This window comes from Chanodichthys erythropterus, chromosome 7 (assembly GCF_024489055.1).
Source record: "Chanodichthys erythropterus isolate Z2021 chromosome 7, ASM2448905v1, whole genome shotgun sequence".
In the NCBI taxonomy this organism is placed as follows: Eukaryota; Metazoa; Chordata; class Actinopteri; order Cypriniformes; family Xenocyprididae; genus Chanodichthys; species Chanodichthys erythropterus.
The window spans coordinates 2,064,388-2,089,590 of record NC_090227.1 but is presented as its reverse complement, the minus strand read 5'-3'; the positions used below and the strand labels follow the sequence as shown (position 1 = coordinate 2,089,590).

The following is a 25,203-nucleotide window of genomic DNA, read 5'->3' as shown; positions in this document are numbered from 1 at the left end:
AAATACAAACAATAAACATGACTAAAACAAACTAAGAATAAGACAACCCAATCTAAAGTTGAAACTATTCATCATTTATAAATTAATATAAATGTTTACTATTAATTATTTAGTGGCTGCATTTTTGTGCATTGGACTTTTAGCTACTGTAACAATGCTTGTGTAAATGGTGGTTATAATTAAGTTTAGCTAAAGACATAACACAACACATAATTGTACTTTGGGTGCTAAACGTTTTTATTTCCTCAACAATTGGTTTAACACACAAGGCTTAAGCCTAGTCCCAACTTGCCATTACACCAGTAATGTTTTTTTTTCCCCTTTTTTTTTTTTTTTCTAAATCACATTTATAAAAGCTACTTAAATGTCCTAATCAAACTAAGGTCTAAACCTGGTTTAATCTAAGCCCTGTCTGTGAAGCCGGCCTTAGTATAATATACCCTTAAACAAGATATTCCTTGAATAATACATCAACAAGAGAAAATAAAACAATTTTCAAAAAAATATTTGTTCATTTATCAAAACAATGTAATATAAACATTTTGAACCATGTTCCCTTAAAGTAATCAAATGGACCCCTGTACCCTTAACCAACCCTTAAAGGAACACTCCACTTTTTTTGAAAATAGGCTCATTTTCCAACTCCCCTAGAGTTAAACAGTTGAGTTTTACCGTTTTCGAATCCATTCAGCCAATCTCCGGTTCTGGCGGTACCACTTTTAGCATAGCTTAGCATAGTTCATTGAATCTGATTAGACCCTTAGCATCACGCTTAAAAATGACCAAAGAGTTTCGATATTTTTCCTATTTAAAACTTGACTCTTCTGTAGTTAAATCTTGTACTAAGACTGACAGAAAATGAAAAGTTGCGATTTTCTAGGCTGATATGCCTAGGAACTATACTCTCATTCAGGCGTAATAATCAAGGAACTTTGCTGCCGTTCCATGGCTGCAGCAAGGGCAATGATATTATGCAGCGTCTCTCACAAACGTCTCCATGGTTGCAAGACACGTTCCCTGTGCAAGCAGGGGCTCACAGGCGCTGCGTAATATCATTGCACTGCTGCAGCCATGGAACGGCAGCAAAGTTCCTTGATTATTACGCCTGAATGAGAGTATAGTTCCTAGCCATATCAGCCTAGAAAATCACAACTTTTTATTTTCCGTCGGTCTTAGTACACAATTTAACTACAGAAGAGTCAAGTTTTAAATAGGAAAAATATCGAAACTCTTTGGTCATTTTTAAGCGCGATGCTAATGGTCTAATCAGATTCAATGAACTATGCTAAGCTATGCTAAAAGTGGTACCGCCAGAACCGGAGATCGGCTGAATGGATTCGAAAACGGTAAAACTCAACTGTTTAACTCTAGGGGAGTTGGAAAATGAGCCTATTTTCAAAAAAAGTGGAGTGTTCCTTTAAACCTACCCATACAGCCAAACCTGTCCCTAAGCTTACCTGAATCATACCTCAATAGCAGCAAGAGTGTTTTGTAATAGAACATGAACACAATAAGTACATTGTACCTAACAATTACTATTATTATTATTATTATTATTTTGACATCAGAACATAGTTTAAGACATCTAATATAAAGTAAGAGCAGTCATTCTTATATTGTAAAATTTCCTGTTGAAAATCTGGATCACTCATAGCTACCAAACACCTTTTTTTTTGCATTTGTAAATGTAAAAAAAAAAAAAAAAGTGCATTAGGTAATATATGAACTGAAGTTTAAAGGCATTTGTATATTTTCAAGAAGTGAATGATCATATGAATTGAAAGTTTAATAATATATATAAGCATTTTACTTTACATTAAATAATGATTGTTTAATCGTTATGTAGTGTTTAATAAGTTCATTAATAAACATTAACCCTCTGGAGTCTGAGGCTGATTTGGGGCCAGGAGAAGTTTTGACATGCCCTGACATTTGTGCTTTTTTCAGTTGTTCATAAACATATTAATGACACAAGTGTCATTACACTGTATTCAGCACAAACTAGGCTACCATAATATGTGAGAAACATGTAAGTACATGTTTTTGTTTTTGAAGGAATAATGTTTATGTGTGGTTATTGAAAAAACAAAATCTTAAGTCACTGAAATAAGGCCAAAAAGTTAAAAAGTAAATTAAATCTGTATTGACAAGACTTCTGGGTATTGGAGGTTGTAGACTAGAGTTTTTGCTTCAGAATTATGAACACTGTATTCATGGAGGTGTGAATCATCATGAATAATGGGTCATTTACACCTGAGAAGACAAAAGAATCACATAATAATGACCTGAAATGACTTGCATATTAATGAGGCCTTTCAGTCAGGTAGGCTGTGAAAAAACCCTCTGTAATCATGTCTCAGCTCAATTTAAAATAATGGTATTCTATTATATTCTTTAAAATATCATGTATTTCTGTGATGCAAAGTGTCTGAACAATTATGTTACCTCTATGGCATTTCATATATGCTTTTAGCTTAAAAGCATGCGCATTTGGAGAAATATTGATGGATTCTTATATATTTATGTCAATTTTCTATACTGAGGAGTAATATTTATTCAATATTTATTGTCATAACTATGAGTGCTGGATACTGTGTTTTCAATTCATACTTGCAGCCTGCAGCCACAAATTCATATAAAGAAGAAAAGGAACCAGGAACTAACGGCATGTCTTCTAGAGATCGCTAACCATGGCTTTAACATCCAGATAAACACTTTTCAGGACAATAAATACACAATTGAGACAATGCATACAAGTATTGCCTCTGAATTTGCCTCTGAATAGCGCTGGCTCCGTTGGCGTGGCCACATTAATAATGAGCTGAATCACGGACTTCTGACATGGCTCTCTTTTCATATAGATAACAAACACAGAATGTTTGTTTTCGATTTGACTTGCACGATTTAAAACCTGACATTTCAACGTTTCTTTAGACATAAGTGTCATTTTTTTGTCATTAGCATTCATAAATTACAGTTCATTTTCTGAGAACTATCAGATTGGACTTCGTTCAGAGGGAGACAAGAGATCACGCTTCGTGTTAGTTTTCTTTATTTTACAAAAAAGCACAACATTGTGTTTTTACACAGTAAAATAAAAGATATTCCATAGTTTCAATTGATATATTACTTGTGTCTCTATGACAAGAAATGATGGAGTATTTTATGTCTGTTTTGCTGCAATGTGAAAAAAATCCTGCAAAACGCGCCGACGCGTTAACAGACTCCACAGAGCTAAGGAATAGGTCAATGAGGGAGAGGAGGAGGAGGTGGAGAAAAAGGACAAGAACAAGGAAGGGGAAGGGCAAGGACAAGAAGACAAGCAGTCTCGGATGAAATTCGAGCCTGCATAAAATTACCTCACACACAGATAGAGTTTAAGTTCTAAGTTTTTTTCAGCATGGCGGAGGAAATGTATGACAGAGAACCTTATATCAGTGTTCACCAGAGACCACAAGCAACATAACATGCCAGTTCCCTTTCGATACTTTCACTCATACTGCGTATGGGGAAAAGCTCCTTTTTTCCTCCTTGCTGAAGCCTTTTTCAATAGCGCAGTGTAACTGCACATCTTTTGGCTCAAAGGAATGAAACTCTTTGGACCAATGACAGCACGGCTGTGATGAGCAGGGCGGGCGAGAGCCGTAAGGGAACTGCGCGAGGCCGGTGACTCGAGTGATAATGAGCATCACCTGCGAGGCGCGCCGGCCTCGAGTCTCTCACATTTACGGATATGATGAGACACTCACGGGCGAGTGATGTATATACAGTTTTCCGCGAAAACCATCCCACCCAGTCTAAAATATAAACACTTATGACAGGCTTACCATAGTGAATCAGGGTAAGACATAACACGTTTTGGAAGAAGGATTGGTGATGTATAGACTCGACTTGACTTGTTAATTTTGAACAACAACAGTGACAGTGAAATTTGCTCTATCTATCTATCTATCTATCTATCTATCTATCTATCTATCTATCTATCTATCTATCTATCTATCTATCTATCTATCTATCTATCTATCTATCTATCTATCTAAATTTGACCCCAAATATGAAAACGCACTGAATAACGATCAGTTTTCTAAAAAAGAATATAGTATATCAAAATAAAGAAGGCCTATAGGTTAGTCAGTAGCCTATTTATTTTTGCACAAACAAAAAAAAAAAAATGCATACGCACAGAGGGGGAAAAACTCTTTAAAAAATAATTCAAATCAGCAAATTCTTACGTATGTTAGATGAAGACAGGAAGCATAGTCCTGGCATGTCTTTTTTTCTTTGACAAACAGTTAACAGATCAGAGCAACATCAAACACAATGTAGCGACATTTCCGTGAACTACAGAAACTGGTCATATATGGGTAAAAGAAGAAGAAATGGGAACTTATTATTTAAAAAAATAATAATCTATCATAACTTTATGAAATGTATGTATAATCATTCATCAAATTCTAACATAATTGTGATTCTAAAAAGAAAGAAATTATGTTAAATATTGAAACCGCCAGTAGGCGGCAGCGATTCGCTTTTTTATTGAGTCAGTCACTTAAATCGTTCATTAAGCCAATTCATTCAAAAGTCAGATTCATTTAGGAAGAAAACAAACACCGATGTGAATACTTTTGTCATTGATAAATACACACTATTAAAACATGAACTAACAAAACAGACGGCTGTTTTGGTAACTTGTTGCAGTTACACAGTTATGGCTGAATTGCAATGGATTAGCTAGATAAAATATATGCGGAGTGTACCTCATACCTCCTTCTCAGTACATGCTTCATTCTTTTTAACGTCTCTCTTTGACCAGCAGTTTAATATAGTCGGCTGGGCAACGGTTCTCTTCATTTTTTGAGCTACCCTACTCTCTCATTCAAACATTAGAGCGCCACTCGCGTTGTTTTGGTGAAAGTGCGACACGCATTGTTTGGACTTTACCAATCGGTTCAATGGGGAGTATTTTTTTTTCTCTAATTTATTAAGACAAACTCATATTTGAATAGAAACGAAATTATTGCTTCAAAATTAATTCTACATATTTTTCATCTGATCTACTGGGGGTTACCCCCCACACACAAACTACGCCCCTGCGGCGTAATTTGCGGGTGGGACATGTCCCCACCACTTTTTGAAAGGGTCGATATTGTCCCCACCACTTTTTGAATCACCTCGCGGCATCTCGCGGATATCTAATACAAAAGAAACACCTCTAGTTGATTATCAATTTGTGTTAATAATAGGCGATCTGGCGCTGGGATGTGTTGTTTTTGAAATCATGTTGAGTGCTCGTTGTCGCTGTTATCAGAGGCGCAACAGTGTTCTCTTGGCGCTTGTGCACACTGCGCAGTGTTCACACGGACGAGCGCTTCAATCTATCGCTTAACTGTTGCAGAGACTCTCTATTCGTTACGTCGAATCACAAAACAAAATACACATAAACGTGTCGCTGCTCTTGATATACAATCACTGACGAACATCTGTGGTTTTAATGGAGAAAAAAAAAAAAATCATACATGGTTGGATTCGAACCCAGAATCTCTTGCATGCTAAACGAAAATATTATCTCTAGTCCATCAGGACAATCTATTTTAAACAGCGGATCTACATATTTATTAACTAATATACATACTCTTGAGACATGTTGTATTATAGTAAATGTAAGGAAGAAACTATCATATTAGTTTTAATATCATATTATTGTAATACAATTACAATACCCCACCCCCCACATACACATTCCTGTCCCACCCACATTTTAAAACATAGTTACGCCACTGCCCCTGCGTACAGGACATGTTAAGTGAAACGCATGTTTCAGTCAGTCATATCTGAAGAGCTTAAAGGATTATGAACGTGATTTTTGATGAATGCACATCAATTCTGTCGCAATGTTTTCAAGAGGTTTGCTAAACTTTTTTTATATTTTTTTCTGACATTTACCTTTTAGTCTTTAATGTCTTATTGTAGGCTATTATATTCTACATAGCATATCATCAAGTAGCCTCCAAATTTACTTTCACTTTCAGCTGATTTAAGTTTATTTGTTTGTTGTTTTAAAACCAATTCATGAATGAATATCAATGTCAGTGGCTTGCGGGATACATAAAAACAATGTTGCATTATGGTGGCAGTGAAAGTCTCATGTAACTAAACTAAAATGTTTCTTTAAAAAGAGATCGCTGAACTGGAGGAGGCGCAGGGAGGTGGACCGTTAGATAGGCGCGTGCGTGTCGCACATAATATAGGCCTAATATAGCCTGAGTATATTCCTTTTTCTTTCCTGTTTTAAAGACACTTAAGTTACCGTTTTATCATTTCACAGGGTTTACCGGGGTGAGTTTGGTTGAACTGGGTTAAAGTTCAGTGACATTTTCTTGTATTGATAATAAAACACCTCGTAGTAAACGAAGTAGCCTAATCTAAACAAAATGTTTAATACATAATTTGACATTTTAAAAGTTAAATAATTAATACACTGTCAAAATCTGTGCCTGTATTTCACTCAGTAATTTGCACTTTGCTACTCTAAAAAAATGGCTTGTTGGTTTTACAATAAGGTTTAATTTGTTAACAGTTAATTAATATGAACTAACAATAATTTTACAGCATGTATTAGTCTTAGTAAATGTTCAAATTACTATTGACTAATACATAATGGACTGTTAAGTAATATGAACAAACAATGAACAATTAGATTTTAATTAGATTAGCTAGTGTGTGTGTGTGTGTGTGTGTGTGTGTGTGTGTTAAACTAAGTCTTGTTAGGTTGTTTTTGTTTTGGTTGTTTGTTTTTTGGTGGTGGTGGTCATGACCGTTGTGCCGAAGAGAGGAGCTTGCAAGTGTTCTTGATTGTCTGAAGGGGAAGGAGAGGCCTTACACAGACTGCTATAAAATATAATAAATGACAGTCTGCTGTTATCATTCCCCATTATATGGTTAGTGTCGAGTGTCTTTGTTGGTTGATAACCTTTGTTAGTGTTCTGGAAGAATGACTTGATCTGAGACATGAGTGAGATATTTTGGTAGATTTATTGCTTTTGATTGTGAAATGTAACTCCTGTGCCAAGCTGAAAGTTGGTTAGGAGAATTGTTTGAAGAGTTTTGAAAAGTGACTTAAATATTGAGAAATGTGTCCTACAAAAAAAAACTTTTTTGAAACTATATGATACAGATGTTTTTTTTTTGTTGTTTTTTTTTTTTAATTTTAATAATACTAATAATACCTATACTGATTATTCCTTAAATGGGTGTGATTTAAACGTTCATTTTTTAAACAAGAGATCGTTACACTTAAGGGCAAATCAAATCTACATGACACACGCTGGCCATTAATAACAAATCACAAAAGCATCTTTGAGCGCAATTAAATAAAAGTGTTTGTACCACTAAGTATTGTTGAAGAATATCCAGCGACTTACCGCACCTCAAAACATCGTCCAAATGAGATGTGTAAACCAAAAAGCCCACACACTCTAACAGTGGGGGTTTTTTGGCATTGAGAAAGGTCACAACATGACCAAAACATTTACCGTTTTTTATTTAAGTAGAGGTTTTACCTCACAATTGTTGGTTTCCATCATTGTTAAAGTGTGCAGGCTGATTAAATAACAATAAAATAATTTATTACAACATAAATATGAATAAAATAAAATTTTGCACTTTCTTCAACTTTCTACATGTTCAACTATTAAGGCTTCCTGACAGCAATGTTCAGAAACGCCCAAACCCCTTTTCGCTGTACACTTACATGAAAAAATATAGTAATGTTTTTGAGTACACTTTGTAAAGAACACTTCCTAATAGTATTTTCCTACATTCTCACATTTCTTTAGTGCTCTTAAGAGATATATCTTGGCAGCTGCATTTTTTTCTACAATCTAAAAGTAGCGCCACGCCGCACTATGTTTCCTTTCTGTCATTATCTCCATCTTTCTCAGTTTCAAATGGAAGTGTGTGCCTCTGCACTGTGTGACATGTGTGGCTGTACGCTTGCTTATCACATTCATGTGATTTGGCACAAACTTTAAACAAAAGTACAGAGAACATTTTAAAGTGATGCAGAAACTTACATAATTTTATATTACAGTAATATAATTTTAATATATATATACATACAGTGGCAGGGGCAGAGCCAGACATTGTAAACATCCGGGGCTTAGCCCAAATTTATATTTGTCCAATGACATTTTAATTTTCTGTAAACAGCTTTACTGACGTGAAAGGTGCTTTTGCTGTAGTATTGTTGTTTCAGAAAATGTACATTATTTGGGATTGTAATTTGTAAAAGTTTGTTGGGTGTATCTCCTCTAGGGGGGTCCGGGGGAAAATTTTGTACATTTTAAGGTTAAATGCATCAATCTGGTGCACTTTGAGAGCTCAAAACTTAAGAGCTTAAGCCCATACAGTGTGCAAATTGACCAAAGAAACAACATTAACTTGTACCTGGACATGAAAGAGGGTTCAAACATATTTTTAGTTGTGATATAAAGTCTCAGTCTACATTGCGTTTTAGGATGCCAAACAATTATTAATAAAATAATAATATAATAATATTTTGATATTATATAATTATTCATGACAGTAAATTCCATATATTGTAACAAATGCACTCTAAAATAAATCTAAATTTTTATTAGTTACTTTACACAACAGTATAGGAAATTACAACACTTTTGTAGCCTACTTATTTATCTTATTTATTTATTTAAAAGATAACTCCTTGAGCTTTATTTTGATCACCAGATCACCAGCTGATCGCGTGAGTAAATGTGCGCACTTCTATTTAAAACACCCACAGCACAGACTGTATATACACTGCGTTCCAAATTATTATGCAAGAGACAAATCAGTAAGATTTCTGTACAATAAACATTCAGATTTTAGTTTTTCTAAGAAAATGTTTTTTTGTTTATTTATCCATGTCTTTTTAGATAACTGGTACCAATCTCAGACAAAAATAATTTGCCAGATCTATGGAAACCCTACTTAGAGGCTGTTCCACATTATTAAGCAAGTCACAGTTCTCATGCAATATGGGGAGGAAGAAAGATCTTTCTGAAGATGAAAAGCATGAAAACAACTAATATTGTGTGAAACTGAATGGAGATTATCGAATTATCATAAGATTTGTGAGTGATTTATAGCACAGCAGAACTCAGTCAGATAAAGGCTTATTGAGGAAAGTTCCAACCCGATCTCACGGCAATTCGTACGTATTTTACGAGGTGGCTAAATCGTATGAATTCATACGACCTCACTCGTACTAATTCATACGTTTTTTGCTAAATCGTACGTATTTTACGAGTTGACAAATTCGTATGAATTCATACGAATGACCTACCCCAAACCCCGCCCCTAAACCTAACCGTCACTGAGGTTTAGACAAATCATTCGCACGAGTGAGGTCGTATGAATTTATACGAAATAGCCACCTCGTAGAATAAGTACGAATTGGTCGTGAGATAGCGTTGAAAGTTCCTATATAAAAAAAATGATTGTATTAAAAGGGCAGCTTTAAAAAAAGCCAGTGTTGAGCAGGAAACAGGTATTTGAAGCTGCTGGTGTCTCTGGAGTCTTGAGAAGCTCTCCATGCAGGCTGGCAGTTGTGCGTAAAGGTGCATTTCAGCCACTCCAAACCAAACCTCACAAAGAGAAACATTTACAGTGGGTTTAGAAATACATGAAGACTCATGTTTAAATAGTTTTATTCACTGACTAATGCTGTACTACAATGGATGGTCTAAATGGATGGATTGGTGAATGGCCACCACGTTGCAACAAGACTGTGACGTCAGCAAGGAGCTGGCGGGTGATGATTTGGGCTGGAATACTGGGAAGTGAGATGGAGGGTATTAAAATGACTTTTGCAAGATATGTGGAGTTCATAACTGTCCATTTTCAGCTATGGTATAAAAAGGAGGATAGTGCATAGTACAATGCACTATGCACTATCCCATGCTGAAAAAAAAAACACCACAGCAATAAAACTGTTTGAAAATGTATTTCTAAACCCACTGTAAATGTTTCTTTTTTTAGGTTTGGTTAGTGATGTGTAAAATGCATCTTTACGCACGACTGCCAGCCTGCATGGAGAGCTTCTCAAGACTCCAGAGACACCAGCAGCTTCAAATACCCTCAACACTGGCTTTTTTATAGCTGCCCTTTTAATACAATCATTTTTTTTTTTTTATAGGAACTTTCATTAATAAGCCTTTTTCTGACTGGGTTCTGCTGTGCTCTAAATCACTCACAAATCTTATGATAATTTGACAATCTCCATTCAGTTTCACACAATATTAGTTGTTTTCATGCCTTTTGCACAACATTGCACCATTTCATGAGTTTCATCTTCAGAAAGATCTTTCTTCCTCCCCATATTGCATGAGAACTGTGACTTGCTTAATAATGTGGAACAACCTCTAAGTAGGGTTTCCATAGATCTGGCGAATTATTTTGTCTGAGATTGATACCAGTTATCTATAAAGACATGGATAAATAAACAAACATTTTCTTAGAAAAACTAAAATCTGAATGTTTATTGTACAGAAATCTTACGGATATGTCACTTGCAAAATAATTTGGAACGCAGTGTATATAGGCTACTTAATCACTGTCTATTGCTGTTTTATAAAGGCACAGAGCCATATCACGGTTTTGATTTTAGTTCGTTGGTAAAATACAATTTTTTGGTTTATGATGAAACGGTGGCGGCGGCAAAGGGTCATTGGGAAACACTGAATGAATGTTTAGCTGACAAATGTGCTAAAGTTGTCATATTAGTTGTTATATCATAACAAAAACCCTTCAACCAGACGGAACAAGAGTCTCGAGGCCTGCCGCTGCGTTGAGTGAGTGACAGGAGGCGACTGTATTCAGCTGCAGTGTGCATGAACACGCTGTCGGAGAGAAGAGAGAGAAAGCTGTAACGTCTGGACCAATCAGACGCACAATTATTCATTGTATTTAATGAATTACCCATAAACTCACTCTCGCTATCAAAGTTCTCTGAACTCATCCCCCTAAAACTGTAACCAGCATCCCAATGTTGCTAGCACACAGGCCAACCTAGGTGTCCTGTTACAGTTATATGGTACTTTTATGATCCAGAAGAATTCTGGAGAGACTAGTGACTCATTCTTCCTGAGAAGGACAAATAAACTCTCTTAATCCTATGTATTCTCTATATAACCACTTGGGAAATGTATAAACATGTATCCAAGTTTCCCATCTCATGACTTTCCTTTTATAGGCTTTATTCTATGTATTAATTCTCTCTTTTGAACTATTTTGGTATTAATGTTCCATAGTTGCAAATGTATAGTTAACTGAGATCACATTGGCAGCATGCTTGGTATCTACGGACTCCAACTTTCATTTCCTATTTGGTAATTTATGTCACATGTTACTAACTCTGTGACACATTAGTATTATAAGAATCTAGAAGGTTATTCTCTCATTCATCCAATCCAGTGTCTTATGCTAATATCTTGCTACAGAACAAAGACTCGTAAAACTTCCCTCTGAAAGGGGAACTCCTTATTGGCTCAGACACCTCAAGAGGGTGTGACATCTTCACCCCTTATATTCACTGATCACAAGGAACCCCCTTCTCTTCCTGCTCTTCCTCCTCTTCTTCTCTTTTACTGATGAATGCTGACGTCAAGATGATGCTTTAAGAAGCTAGAAGCTTCTAAGGAACCCCAAGCTTGTGCCAGGCCTCGGCCTAGACCTTCCATTCGCCAAAGATCCTCTGAATCCAGCCGGTTCTCTTTCGTCAAGAAAATATCAGCAAAGATTCAACAGGAGCCTCCACAAATTGCATCAGGACAGTTTTAATTCAACTTGGAGAGACATGCAAGTATCAAACTTAGTCTCATTATCGGATACATTGAGTATCCTTACCCCTTTTAAAGAAGGGCCTGTTAAAACTAAACTGATGGTTTGCTCAAGGCTGTTGATCTGCTGAATGTCCAACAATGCTGTAACTTCTTGCTTCCTGTACTCTGCTTTCTCTCTCTCTCTTGGTAAACTGTATGCATGTATGTGTGTGAATGTTAGAGTAGTTTAAGTGTTTAGTCTAGTGAATAAAGTCTTGTTCATGTCACACGTAAGGTTGTCCGTGTTTTGCGCTCATGTACGGGAGTCCCTATTCATGTCGGTCCTGACTACAGGCTTTTAGTAGAATAAGATTGTTATTTCCCATAACCTGGAAATGAACATTTCTTAGTTAATAAACAATTAACACTGTGTGTTCATTGAACAACAGGTTAATTGATTGTAATATTAATTTTATTACATTAAGTTAATTTTATTGACTGATTAAAATATTAATAATTAATTATAACTAGTTATGATTAATTATTCATATTTATTTTGAGCTAATTTGCTACAAAGCGCTGCCGGTGTATCGGATACCTATGATGTAGAAAGCGATATTGAACTGTTTAACATATTTTAATATAGATACGTTTCGAAAAAATATATTTTGAGAGCACTGAAGAAACCTCAAACCTAAAAGATTCTGGGCTTTTGGGAAAACATTCAGGGCTCCAGCCCCCTTAGCCCACCCCTAGCGCCTCCCCTGTACAGTGGGTACGGAAAGTATTCAGACCCCCTTAAATTTTTTACTCTTTGTTGTATTGCAGCCATTTGCTAAAATCATTTAAGTTCCTTTTTTTTCCTCAATGTACACACAGCACCCCATATTGACAGAAAAACACAAAATTGTTGACATTTTTGCAGATTTATTAAAAAAGAAAAACTGAAATATCACATGGTCCTAAGTATTCAGACCCTTTGCTGTGACACTCAGGTGCTGTCCATTTCTTCTGATCATCCTTGAGATGGTTCTACACCTTAAATTGAGTCCAGCTGTGTTTGATTATACTGATTGGACTTGATTAGGAAAGCCACACACCTGTCTATATAAGACCTTACAGCTCACAGTGCATGTCAGAGCAAATGAGAATCATGAGGTCAAAGGAACTGCCTGAAGAGCTAAGAGACAGAATTGTGGCAAGGCACAGATCTGGCCAAGGTTACAAAAAAAAATTCTGCTGCACTTAAGGTTCCCAAGAACACAGTGGCCTCCATAATCCTTAAATGGAAGACGTTTGGGACGACCAGAACCCTTCCTAGAGCTGGCCGCCCAGCCAAACTGAGCTATCGGGGGAGAAGAGCCTTGGTGAGAGAGATAAAGAAGAACCCAAAGTTCACTGTGGCTGAGCTCCACAGATGCAGTCGGGAGATGGGAGAAAGTTGTAGAAAGTCAACCATCACTGCAGCCCTCCACCACTCGGGGCTTTATGGCAGAGTAGCCCGACGGAAGCCTCTCCTCAGTGCAAGACACATGAAAGCCTGCATGGAGTTTGCCAAAATGGTGAGAAATAAGATTCTCTGGTCTGATGAGACTAAGATAGAACTTTTTGGCCTTAATTTTAGCGGTATGTGTGGATAAAACCAGGCACTGCTCATCACCTGTCCAATACAGTCCCAACAGTGAAGCATGGTGGTGGCAGCATCATGCTGTGGGGGTGTTTTTCAGCTGCAGTTCGACGGCACAAGTGTGTTTAAATAAATAAGAACAACAACGGAGTGTCTTTAAAACCCCCTTTTGTGCAGCACTACTTCCTTCCGCCACGGATTCAAATCTCAATTTGACAGTTGAACCAAGCCTCCGTTGCTAACTCTAAAATGTCACTTTAGAACTAGTAACAAAGGAACGTTGAGTCGCTTCATTGAAACACATTGAATTTTCTACAGTATTAGAGAGGTTTAACAAGCACTTTATTACTCTATGAACTTTACATCATATTACATTGAAAATTAAAAAAAAAACAAAAAAACAAATACTTTAAAAATTCACAATAAACATATCATTTTGTACTGTACATAGTACCTCATTAAGACACCATACATCACAAAAGAATACCACATTATTTGTCAATCTATAATAAGCTATTCAATTTTCAGTCTTCCCTCTACCAACCGTCTAAACATCATTTCAGGATCTATTGTAGCAAGTTGTAGGCCTTTGTTTTTTCTTGTTTTCCAAATTGCCAGTTTAGCTGTTCCAATAAGATAATTTAGTAAACATATTTTCCTCCTTATTGGAAAACTGTATTTCATTCCCCCAATAAACACTTTATCAGAAAAATCCTCATTTAATCTTATAAACCAGGTCTCAAGTAAGCTAAAAAGGTCTCTTAATCTGCTACACCTTAAAAATAAATGTTCTAGATCTTCCTGCATCCCACAAAATCGACATTCCCCTACTACTGCTGGGTTCAGGTGTGCCACATGTCGGTCTGTAGCTATAGCCCCGTGAATAATCCTCCAAAAAAAGGGGGTTTATACAGGGTACGCCACCTGTCCCGCACGATAAAGTCTGGTTGTAACAGTTCTGGCCATCTAGAAGCTTTTTGCCTCTTCAATGACTCTCGATGTGTGGTCTTAACTTGTGATGCTCCGATTGATCGGCCACCGATCATGATCGGCCGATATTGGCTAAAAATAGCTTGATCGGCGAACCCCAAAAGCGCCGATCAAAAAAGCCGATCACGTGACGTAAATTACTCGCGCAACTTTTTCACACGTGCATGCACGGCGCACAGGTACACAACAGCAGAGCGGAGCTTGTTATGAGTTCTCCCGTCTGGAAGTTTTTCAAAGTGTCCAATAAAGACGTAAAGTTAGCCGTTTGCAATGTAGTGCAGTGTAAACGAGGCTTCACACACAGTCGGCTGGTTGAGGGATGGGGATGTTGTTGGCTTCGGCTGGTTTAGTTTCTCATACTCGGCATATTCAGTTGTATGGCGTGTTCTAAGGTGCCTAATCATGTTAGTGGTGTTAAAATGACGTTGCTTGCTTCCACCTCGAGGGATTTCATAACGACATACATTGCAAACGGCTAAGTTTACGTCTTTATTTTGTATTTTTCTTTATTTATATTTTGTCCTGGACGCGGCGTCCGTCAAAAATAGGCAAGGCGCTTATCTTTAGCGAAGCGGCGCGGCTGGTGTAAACACGAGCATTGACTAGAGTGGCCGCGTATCAGCTCCGGTAGCTGCACCGCACACGCGTGCAGTGTAAACGAGGCTTGAGTGATGCATTTAAACGACGTGAACCATACAGCAAGGATAGTACGAAGATATCACGTTCAGAATTATGGAATTAATTTGGTTGGTAACTATCTGCTTGGCCTCCTTGTTTCTCTGCTTTGTTATTTAGGAATGATGGCACTGGCATACAGTAGCTTACATTATTTTATTTTTTGGATCTGATATAGTTGGTTCCTCAACTATATCAGATCCAAAACTAAGGTTTTTTTCTCAATACAGTTAATTTAGAGTTAGTTTCTTTTCTACAAATGGTGCAAACTCTGCTAGATTGTAGATAAAAGATTCCCATTCCCCTGCCATTCTGTGATCGGCAGTGATCGGCAATCGGCAGATCATGATCTTGGTGATCGGTAATCGGTGATTGGAGCATCTCTAGTCTTAACTGTAATGCAGTATATTGCCTTCCTAGACACATTTTTAAAAAGGTCCAGCTGAGGGGTCCTGAAAGATAAAATCGAGTCTGCAACTTCACCTTCATCATCTTCATTTATTACAGGTGAAATTTTTATTTCTGGAAAACCTTGCCTAGTTCTCATGTCCTGCGTTTGTCTCAGTCCTATCCAAGTCCTGTAACTGCTTGGTAGTGCATTACAGACTTCTTCTTTCAGCTTTGAAACAAGATGCAAAGACTTTAATCCTGTCATCTCTTGAAGTGCCTCAATGGATTTCTAACCCCTCTCATCCAGTAGATGTCCAAGTTTCTGAACACCATTCCTCAGCAAACATCTCCTCACACTTATGGAGGACAACAGTCTAGTCTGGATCATTGGGTTAAAAAACAATGGTTCCTCTGGAGTCCAATGTCCTTGATCACCCATGTCCCGCTCCACTCTAAAAACAGTTCTCCATGTCTGTAACATAGATTTATAAAAGGGTGGAAGCTCTGACAGGCTTACTTCCTCTAGATTCATTAAAAACAGGTGTCTATCAAAACCAAGTCCTTCTGCCCGCTTCAAAAACGCACTTGCAGTTTTGGCCCATACCACATCTTTGTTATAAAGAAATCTCTGCACAGCTTGTATCCTGAAGGCCCGGATCCGACTCCTCACATCCACCAGGCCTTGACCACCCTCTTGAACTGGTAAATAAAGTGCAGCTGCACATATCCAGTGCTGTCCACTCCAGAAAAAAATTAACAAATGTCCTCTGAATCATGGAAATAAGTTCCTCAGGAGGCTCCATAGTAATAGTCCTGTGCCACAACATCGATGCAGCAAGATTATTGATAACCAGAGCTCTCCCCTTATAGGACAATTGTGGCAATAGCCATTTCCACTTCGACAATTTAGCAGACACCTTCTCCAGCAGACCCTCCCAATTTTTCTTTTGAAACTGGTCATTCCCCAAAAAAACTCCTAATGCTTTTAAACCATCCTGTCTCCACTGCAAAAAAGTTGAGGAAAACCCATACCTTCCCATTTACCAATAATAAACCCTTCACTTTTAGACCAGTTAACTCTAGCAGAAGAGGCTTTTTCATATATTCTAATAGTTTGGTTTAAGTTTGTAATATCCTCTTGACTTTTTATAAAAACAGTTATATCATCTGCATACGCAGATAAAAACATTTTACAATGATCATTTGAATTAGGAATTACAATTCCTTTGAGATTCCTCCTCAGCCTGCACAACAAAGGTTCAATAACCAAACTGTATAATTGCCCAGAAAGTGGACATCCTTGTCTAATGCCTCTCGACACTTAATCCACGGTTCACTTAATCCACCACCTGCTTTGACCAAAACAGAAACATTACAATATAACAACCGAATATAGGATATAAATCTGTCACCAAACCCAAAATATATTAACACATTAAAAAGATATGCATGATCAACCCGATCAAATGCTTTTTCTTGATCTAGAGATAGAACTCCCAGATCAACATGATAAAACTGATTAATGCTAGTTATATCCCTTAATAGAAAAAGATTATCCATTATAGATCTTTCAGGTATACAATATGTTTGATCATTGTGAACCAACAAATCTAAACAGTGTTTAAGTCTATTTGATAAACATTTGGAAAAAATTTTAGAATCTGAGCATAACAGAGAGACTGGTCTCCAGTTTTTGAGAAGTCCCAAGTCCCCTTTCTTTGTAAGCAGCGATAAAACTGCTCTACGACAACTTATGGGAAGAGTTTCACTTCTTATACTGTCCAACAACACTTCATAAAAATCTTGTCCTATTATTTCCCGAAACTGTTGATAAAAATCTATAGGTAGTCCATCAATTCCTGGGGAACGGCCAATATTCAACTGACGCATTGCATCTGTAAGTTCTTTAAAAGTGATTAGATTGTCCAGTGCCTTTTTCTGTTCATCCCCAAGCTGAGGTAAGTCCTTAAGCAAATCATTAACACTTTCAGCATCACAGCTCTCAGCACTGTATAACTGTTTATAAAAGTCTCTTGATAAATTCCTCATTTCTTCTGGATTTGATGTTACCGATCCATCCTGACGACGAAGGTGACACATTTGTTTTTGATTAACACTTTTTCTTTCGAGATTAAAAAAGAAAGCACTTGGAGCATCCATATCTTTGATAGTACAAAATTTTGCCCTTATCAATGCTCCTTTGGCCTGCTCTTGTAAAAAATAATTCAGTTCTTGTTTTTTTCCTTTTAACACATCACCTTCATTATTATTTACAAGATATTTTTCCAACAACTCAATATCCTTTTGTAAAGTTTTTACTGTCGTTTTGATCATATTTGATGTATTAAAAGCATAATTCTGACAAAATAATCTTATATTCGCCTTTCCCACATCCCACTATTGACAAAGATTCTCAAACAAAGACTTTTTCAACTTCCAATTACTCCAAAACACTTTAAAACTTTCACAGAAATAAAAATCATGCAATAATTTTACATTCAAATGCCAATAATAATTGGATTTTAGTGTCTTTTTTACATTTAAATCCAAAGTAACCATATGATGGTCTGAAAAACCATTGGGATAAATACAGGCATCAATGACTCTATTGTTCCACATTTCTTTCATATAAAACCTATCCAGTCTTGCACCACAAATTCTGTTGTCACACACTTTCAACCATGTATACCGTTTCACACTGATATTTCTTGTTCTCCATAAATCTATTAATTGACATTCATGTATAACATTTAACAGTGTATTACTTGATTGACTATGAAGCTCTTCCCCATTTCTGTCTACTGTAAAATCAGTTGTGCAATTCCAGTCCCCACCAATTACAAGACACACGCTATCATCATACTTCTGGATACCATTTCTTAATTTCATAAAAATATCCTGCCGCTCAGTACCACTATTAGGGGCATAGACATTAACAAACACAAACATGTTTCCATCATACTCAATTTCTATTAGCAATAATCTACCTTCAACAATCTGTTCAACATTTAAAATATTAACATTCATGTTTGCAGAAAACAAAATGGCTACCCCTGCACTATTATATGTCCCATGGCTCAAAACAAACTTGCCTTCCCACCACATACCCCATTCAATTTCATTATACTTATTAGTATGTGTTTCTTGTAAAAAATAAACATTAACCTTTTTAATTTTAAGAAATTCTGAAACCACTGCTAATTTACCCCTGTCTCTTCCCCCATTAATATTTAGAGAACCCACCCTCAAAGCATCCATATAAGAATAGAGATATAGAGTGAGTAAGGACAGGAAAAAACAGCAAAGTGTAAAAACCACCACGTGATATTTAATCATTTGAATGTCTTTGAGAAACAAGTTTATCTTTTCGCAGTTTTGTTAACATTTTCTTTAATCTAAACCTCTTTTTCTTATCCAGGACCTCATAGCTGACCGTTCTTTGCAACAACAATACTGTCGCAATGAATTTCTCGGCATCCGGAAAAAAATCTGACACATCAACAGTCTTACCAAAGGTCGTATATAGGAAATCAATTATCTCTTGTAAAGTATACACGTCTCCCATTAACTGTGACCCCATATCAGAAATCTCCGAAATCTTTTATCTCTGTGTCACAACTTTCTTCACCCTTTGATGCATCAACGTTATCACTCGCCACTTCTTCATATACCTGGTCACTCACAACATCGTTCATTACATCATTTGCTCTTAATTCTGTTTCAGCAACCATATTTTCATTTTGACTATCATCAGTAATGCTTTCAGTGTTTAACAACTTGAGTGTCACGTTCCTCCACAACTGGAGGCAGCGTGTCCTCTGAGGCATTCGCCATGACGACCGCAGCACTCGGCCCAGCATTTACCTCACTAGTGCCAGCCTTATGTGGGCATGTTAGCCTCTTATGACCAACATCCCCACATTCAAAGCATTTCATGCTTCCAGCGTTTGCATAAATCATATATGCCTTTCCCTCGTACATCACTCTAAAGGACACGTCTAAATCCGGTTCATTCAAAAACATTAACACCTGTCTTCTAAAAGACATAACGTGTTTTAACGCTTCATTTTTACAGCCGAGTGGAAGCGTTTTTATTGCACTAGCAAACTTTCCGTAGCGTGAAAGCCCTCGCTTTCACGTTACATCGTTCGTAATAAACGGAGGCACGTTAGATAAAGTTACCCTAGTAGTTGGCGCAACAAGTGGTGAAACAACAACAAATTCTCCACTTACCACAATTCCACTGGTTATCAGGCGGCTAACTTGAAACTCTTCCTTCACAAAAACGACCACAGCTTTATTCATACGAGACGCCGACGCAATATTCTCGTACCCGATCTCCTCTCCAACAGCCATCAACACATCCTCCACAGTCACACCGATCACAGGAACACACCTGACGCCGTGACGAAGGGAAACAGGTGGCGCTACCCCATCAGAGAGGGACGCCATCCTGAAAATAAATTAAGTTTAGTATATTAGACAGAAAAGCCCAATAAAATCACAGCGGGGTAAAGTTAGTTTTAGGTTTGATATTCGCCGCATATCCGCCTAAGCTGCTTTAGGGACCATCTGCAAATTCACGACACAATTCCGTCTGAATTAATGTTTAAAGGGCTACAGTAATCTAGTGGGCAAACTGACTTAATATATTTTGCCAATATCTCGCTTTAGACAATACCTCCCCTAATGTATATATACAGTACACAGATATTTAAAAAAAAAAAAAAAAATCACCTAAAGGTTTTTTTTTTTTTTTTTTTTTTTTTTTTTTTATGTTCCAAAGCTTGTAGTACCTTCATAGTGACCTGACTGACTTACTACAGGTGAAATATTATCAATTTACCCCTTACTGTATGTACAGTACTCAAATATTATTAGAAAAATCACTACAGTAATTCACCAAAAGGGTTTTTTCAAGTTCTAAAGCTTGTAGTACCTTCCTAGTGACCTGACTGACTTTCTACAGGTGAAATTTTATCAATTTATACCTTACTGTATATACAGTACACAAATATTTCTAGAAAAATCACTACAGTAATTCACCAAAAGGGTTTTTTCAAGTTCCAAAGCTTGTAGTACCTTCCTAGTGACCTGATTGACTTACTACAGGTGAAATATTACCAATTTATCCCTTACTGAATGTACAGTACACAAATATTTCTAGAAAAATCATTACAGTAATTCACCAAAAGGGTTTTTTCACGTTCCAAAGCTTGTAGTACCTTCCTAGTGACTAGACTGACTTACTACAGGTGATATCTGACCAATTTACCCTTTACTGTATGTACAGTACACAAATATTTCTAGAAAAATCATTACAGTAATTCACCAAAAGGGTTTTTTCAAGTTCCAAAGCCTGTAGTACCTTCCTAGTGACTAGACTGACTTACTACAGGTGAAATATTATCAATTTATACCCTACTGTATATACAGTACACAAATATTTCTAGAAAAATCATTACAGTAATTCACCAAAAGGGTTTTTTTCAAGATCCAAAGCCTGTAGTACCTTCCTAGTGACCTGACTGACTTACTACAGGTGATATTTGACCAATTTACCCCTTACTGTATGTACAGTACTCAAATATCACCCTCTCCACGTGGGAACCCTCCGACGCCCAAACCTCTCTCAAGAAAAAGAGAGAGAGAGAGAGAGAGAGAGTAGGCTATTACCTGTGTCTAGTATATTGCATTACATTCATTCTTCAAGTCGATGTCCATAATATTATATCCTTTATACAAGTCCGTTTGAATGTCCGCTGAGGAAAGCGATCTTTTTTTACAGCTTTGGGAATTTTCCATAGCACCACAGTGCTAAAACAACTTCCTTTTGCAAAAGTTACTTTCAATTTAAAAGTCTCGTGTGCTTCACTGACTCATTCTCCTGTAAAGTGTTGCCGCCATCTAATGGCGTATTAATGTAATGTTCACTCAATCCATATTACTTATTGAACAACAAATAAGCACAATTGTACAGTTCAGTCAAACATAAAGCACTAGTTATTAAAAAAATAAAAATAAAAATAGGTCACCATTTACGCTTGTATGTGGGCTTTACAAATATTTAACGAATGAAAAGGATTTTAAAGAGCTTGTGACAAAACCTCCTAACTCCATTGGATCCTCAAACTGTCAATCAAACCTCATCAATCCGCCTCACCTCGTGAATGAAGTGCGCACGCAGTTTGGACATTTCTGTGCAATGCAAAGGTAAATAAATATCTGATGTTTGAAAAAAAAAATTGTAAAGCGTTTTCTTTACTCAAAAAAACATATGTTTATAAAGTTTAATGTTTTACGTATTTAAAGAGCTGAGAAGAGTCTGATATGTCCCGTCTAGTTGTAGCCAATATGCTATATATGGATGTAACGTAACGTTTATTATTATCAAATTTAATATAGCACAATTCGACTTGCTCTGGAACAAATAATAGATTAATAAGACCAAAGATTGCCCGTTCTATGTACTCAAATTGAATTATGTCTCGTTTTTAACCACTATAAGAGCCAGCGGCAAATCCCCGAGGCACTGGCCGAGATGAAGCCGTTCTCGGCGGTTACAGAAGCACTGAACGGCCGCTGACGCCCTGGAGCTCACATCTCCGAAAACGTCAAAACAAATTGTAAAATAAGCGCTGTTATTAAATATGAGTCACATATTTCAGGTATAAACAACTACATTCTCGCCTAAAAAACTATTAAAACTACAGTTCGTGGTACAAGAAGTAGTATTTGTAAAAATTACGGTTGATTTGATCGGCCGCCATGACGGTCACTTCAAGCGGAGTGATACAAACGGTGAAAAGGCAGTAGGAGTGCTGTTATCACTGAAATATCGCATGGCTATCAGCCAATCAGATTCGAGAACCAGACAGAACTGTTGTATAAATATATATAATCTTAAAGGGAACAATACCGAATAAGACAAAAAAAACAAGAAGTAGGAATGGGGGCTAAAAAAATAAGATTGGATTTTTACAGTTTTTCTCAATCGATTTGACACATTTCTCCAAACTCAAGTCATTGTTCTCAATACATCTAACACAGTGATCTGAACACTTTGTAATTGTAGGTTGTAAATTTTCCTTCATTTCATGACGTTTATCTGAGTGAAACGTTTCTGGAACAAGAACAAATGTAGGGTGGGGCTTGATTTTGTCAATGGGGAACTGATTGGATGGTTGTGGTTTGCTATTGGTGGATCAAGTTGCCCCGCCCTCATCATCAGATAATTTGCTATTGGTGGATCAAGTTGCCCCGCCCTCATCATCAGATAATCATCATGTACTATACTTTAGCTACGAACTATTACCTTCTGGGAGAAGGTAAAGGATCCCACGATGCAAATTGAACCGATTTAAAAATTTGTTTGTGCCGGTTAAAGTTATATTTAAAACAGTTCTTGTGACTACAATGGTTCAACCTTAATATTATTAAGCAAAATAATTACTATATTCAACAATATCAACAATTACTACTGCTTCATGCAAAGACAGACAAAAAGCCCTTGCAGAGCTCCACCTGGAGGTGGAGCGTAGAGAACTGTTGAAAAAGGAATCCAGAAAAGAACTAACTGGAAAACTCCAACACGGCGAAGCTCTCCTAGCCAAAGCAGAGACTGAGCTGAAAGAAAGAGACGCTGAAGCCAGGGCCTGTGAAAATTATCTTAAACAGGCCCAGAAAGAAGTCATTGCTCTGAAACCACAAAGAGACTATTTAAAAGATGGACTTGACACTGGTTACAGAGAACTGAAAAGTGGCATGGGAGGGGAAACACTGGGAGGGGTTAAAAGTCCACTGCCCAAAACGTCCAGCATCCAACAACCTTTCGCAGAAGCTGTCAAATCCAACTGCCAACAACTGCGAGAGGCTTTTACCCAAAAGCTTCCTAACCCTGCATTAGACCAAGGGCTCCCTGCTGCCATGGACCCTAAACAGGGCAGACTGAAAAACCCACAACCTTGCTACAACCGATTGCAAAGGGCCTACTTCAGAGCATGTAACCAGCCAGCAATGGAAGAAGATTTCATCTTCAAAACATGTTTCTCTGAAAGCTGCAGCCTGCGGTGAGTGATCATCTGGCAGCCTTGGCCTGCCCACGTAGTATGTCTCCTCAGCAGCTGCGAGACTTGGGCCACGAAGCTTACGCCAAGCAGAGGACTGCTCCTGAAAAGACTGTAGAAAATCAAACAAGTTATCCAGTCTCTGATCACTGCCCAGAAACCTGCCCTAACCTGTTTGAAAGACTGAGAAATGGAGCTAAGAGACGAAATCTGACTCTCAAGTCACAAATATGTGAGCTGAATGTGCAGGCGTACAGCCAAAATGAGGTCCACCTTGAACACACAGCTCCCATGCACCACACAATTGGTACAATGAGCTTGGCACCTCGACTGTGCATAGCACAGATGGATGCGTTTCCCTGTTTCATCCGTAAAGACCTGCACGACTGCTTTGAGCCCTTACTGAACTCCAGACAGCTGAAAATCTGGGCTCATGTGTGTGAACTTCTGCCTTTCCAGTCACCCAGACCACCCGAGCCAGACGGTCACAGAGGTCACGGGAAATATCACAGCTAGCCGCGGGAACCCCGTCTCAGGGCAAAGTTCAAGTTCGCTACCCTGCACACTTCAACTCACCATACAGGTGCTGGTCATATAATGAGAATATTGTGAAAAAGTTCATTTTTTTATTGTAAATTATTTTTAAAAATGAAACTTTCATATATTCTAGATTCCCTACATGTAAAGTAAAACATTTCAAAAGTTTTTTTTTTAATTATTTTTTTTTATTTGATGATTAGAGCGTACACCTCATGAAAGTCCAAAGTCCAGTATCTCAAAATATTAGAATATTTCCTAAGATCAATAAAAAAAATAGATTTTCAAAACAGAAAAGTTCAAGTTCTTTAAAGTATGTTCATTTGTACACTCAATACTTGGTCGGCAGCACATAATAAAGCAAATGACTTGCTCCTAGCACAAATTACAGCATCAGTGAAGTGTGGCATGGAAGTGATCAGCCTGTGGCACTGCTGAGGCACTATTGAGCCTTCAGATCATCTGTATATTGTTGGATCGACTGTTTCTCATCTTTCTCTTGAAAATATCCCATAGATTCAGGGGTCAGGCATGTTGGCTGGCCGATAAAACACAGTAATATCATGGTCAGCAAACCACTTGGAAGTGGTTTTCGCACTGTGGGCAGGTGCTAAAGTCCTGCTGGAAAAGGAAATCAGCATCTCCATAAAGCTTGTCAGCAGATGGAAGCATAAAGTGCTCCAAAATCTCCTGGAAGATGGCTGCATTGACTTTGCACTTGATAAAACACAATGGACCAACACCAGCATGTCACGACCCCCCAAATCATTACTAACTTCAGAAACTTCCCACTAGACTTCAAGCAGCTTGGATTCTGTGCCTCTCCAGTCTTCCTTCAGACTCTGGGACCATGATTTTTACTTTTACTCTATTTACTTTTATCTGAAAAGAGGACTTTCGACCACTGTTCACTGTCCAGTTCTTTTTCTCCTTAGCCCAGGTAAGATGTTTCTGACGTCGTTTCTGTTTCAGAAGACCTTTTCCTGAAGATGTCTGAGTGTGGTGACTCTTGATGCGCTGACTCCGGCTTCATTTGACTCATTGTGAAGCTCTCCCAAGTGTCTGAATCGGCTTTACTTGACAGTATTCTCAAGCTTGT

General features: G+C 37.5%; 2 protein-coding genes across 2 annotated transcripts in view; one reads left to right on the top strand and one right to left on the bottom strand.

Annotated features, from left to right (window-relative positions):
• LOC137023039 (uncharacterized) overlaps positions 1-20,198 on the bottom strand; it is a 69,171-nt gene extending 48,973 nt beyond the window's left edge. The window contains exon 1 of the mRNA XM_067389580.1: positions 19,735-20,198. The gene's annotated coding sequence lies outside the window, so the exon portion shown is untranslated. The remainder of the gene's footprint in view (positions 1-19,734) is intronic.
• LOC137023041 (uncharacterized) overlaps positions 5,762-25,203 on the top strand; it is a 39,275-nt gene continuing 19,833 nt past the window's right edge. The window contains exon 1 of the mRNA XM_067389582.1: positions 5,762-5,904. Within this exon, the coding sequence (XP_067245683.1) occupies positions 5,871-5,904 (34 nt within the window). The 5' untranslated portion in view covers positions 5,762-5,870. The remainder of the gene's footprint in view (positions 5,905-25,203) is intronic.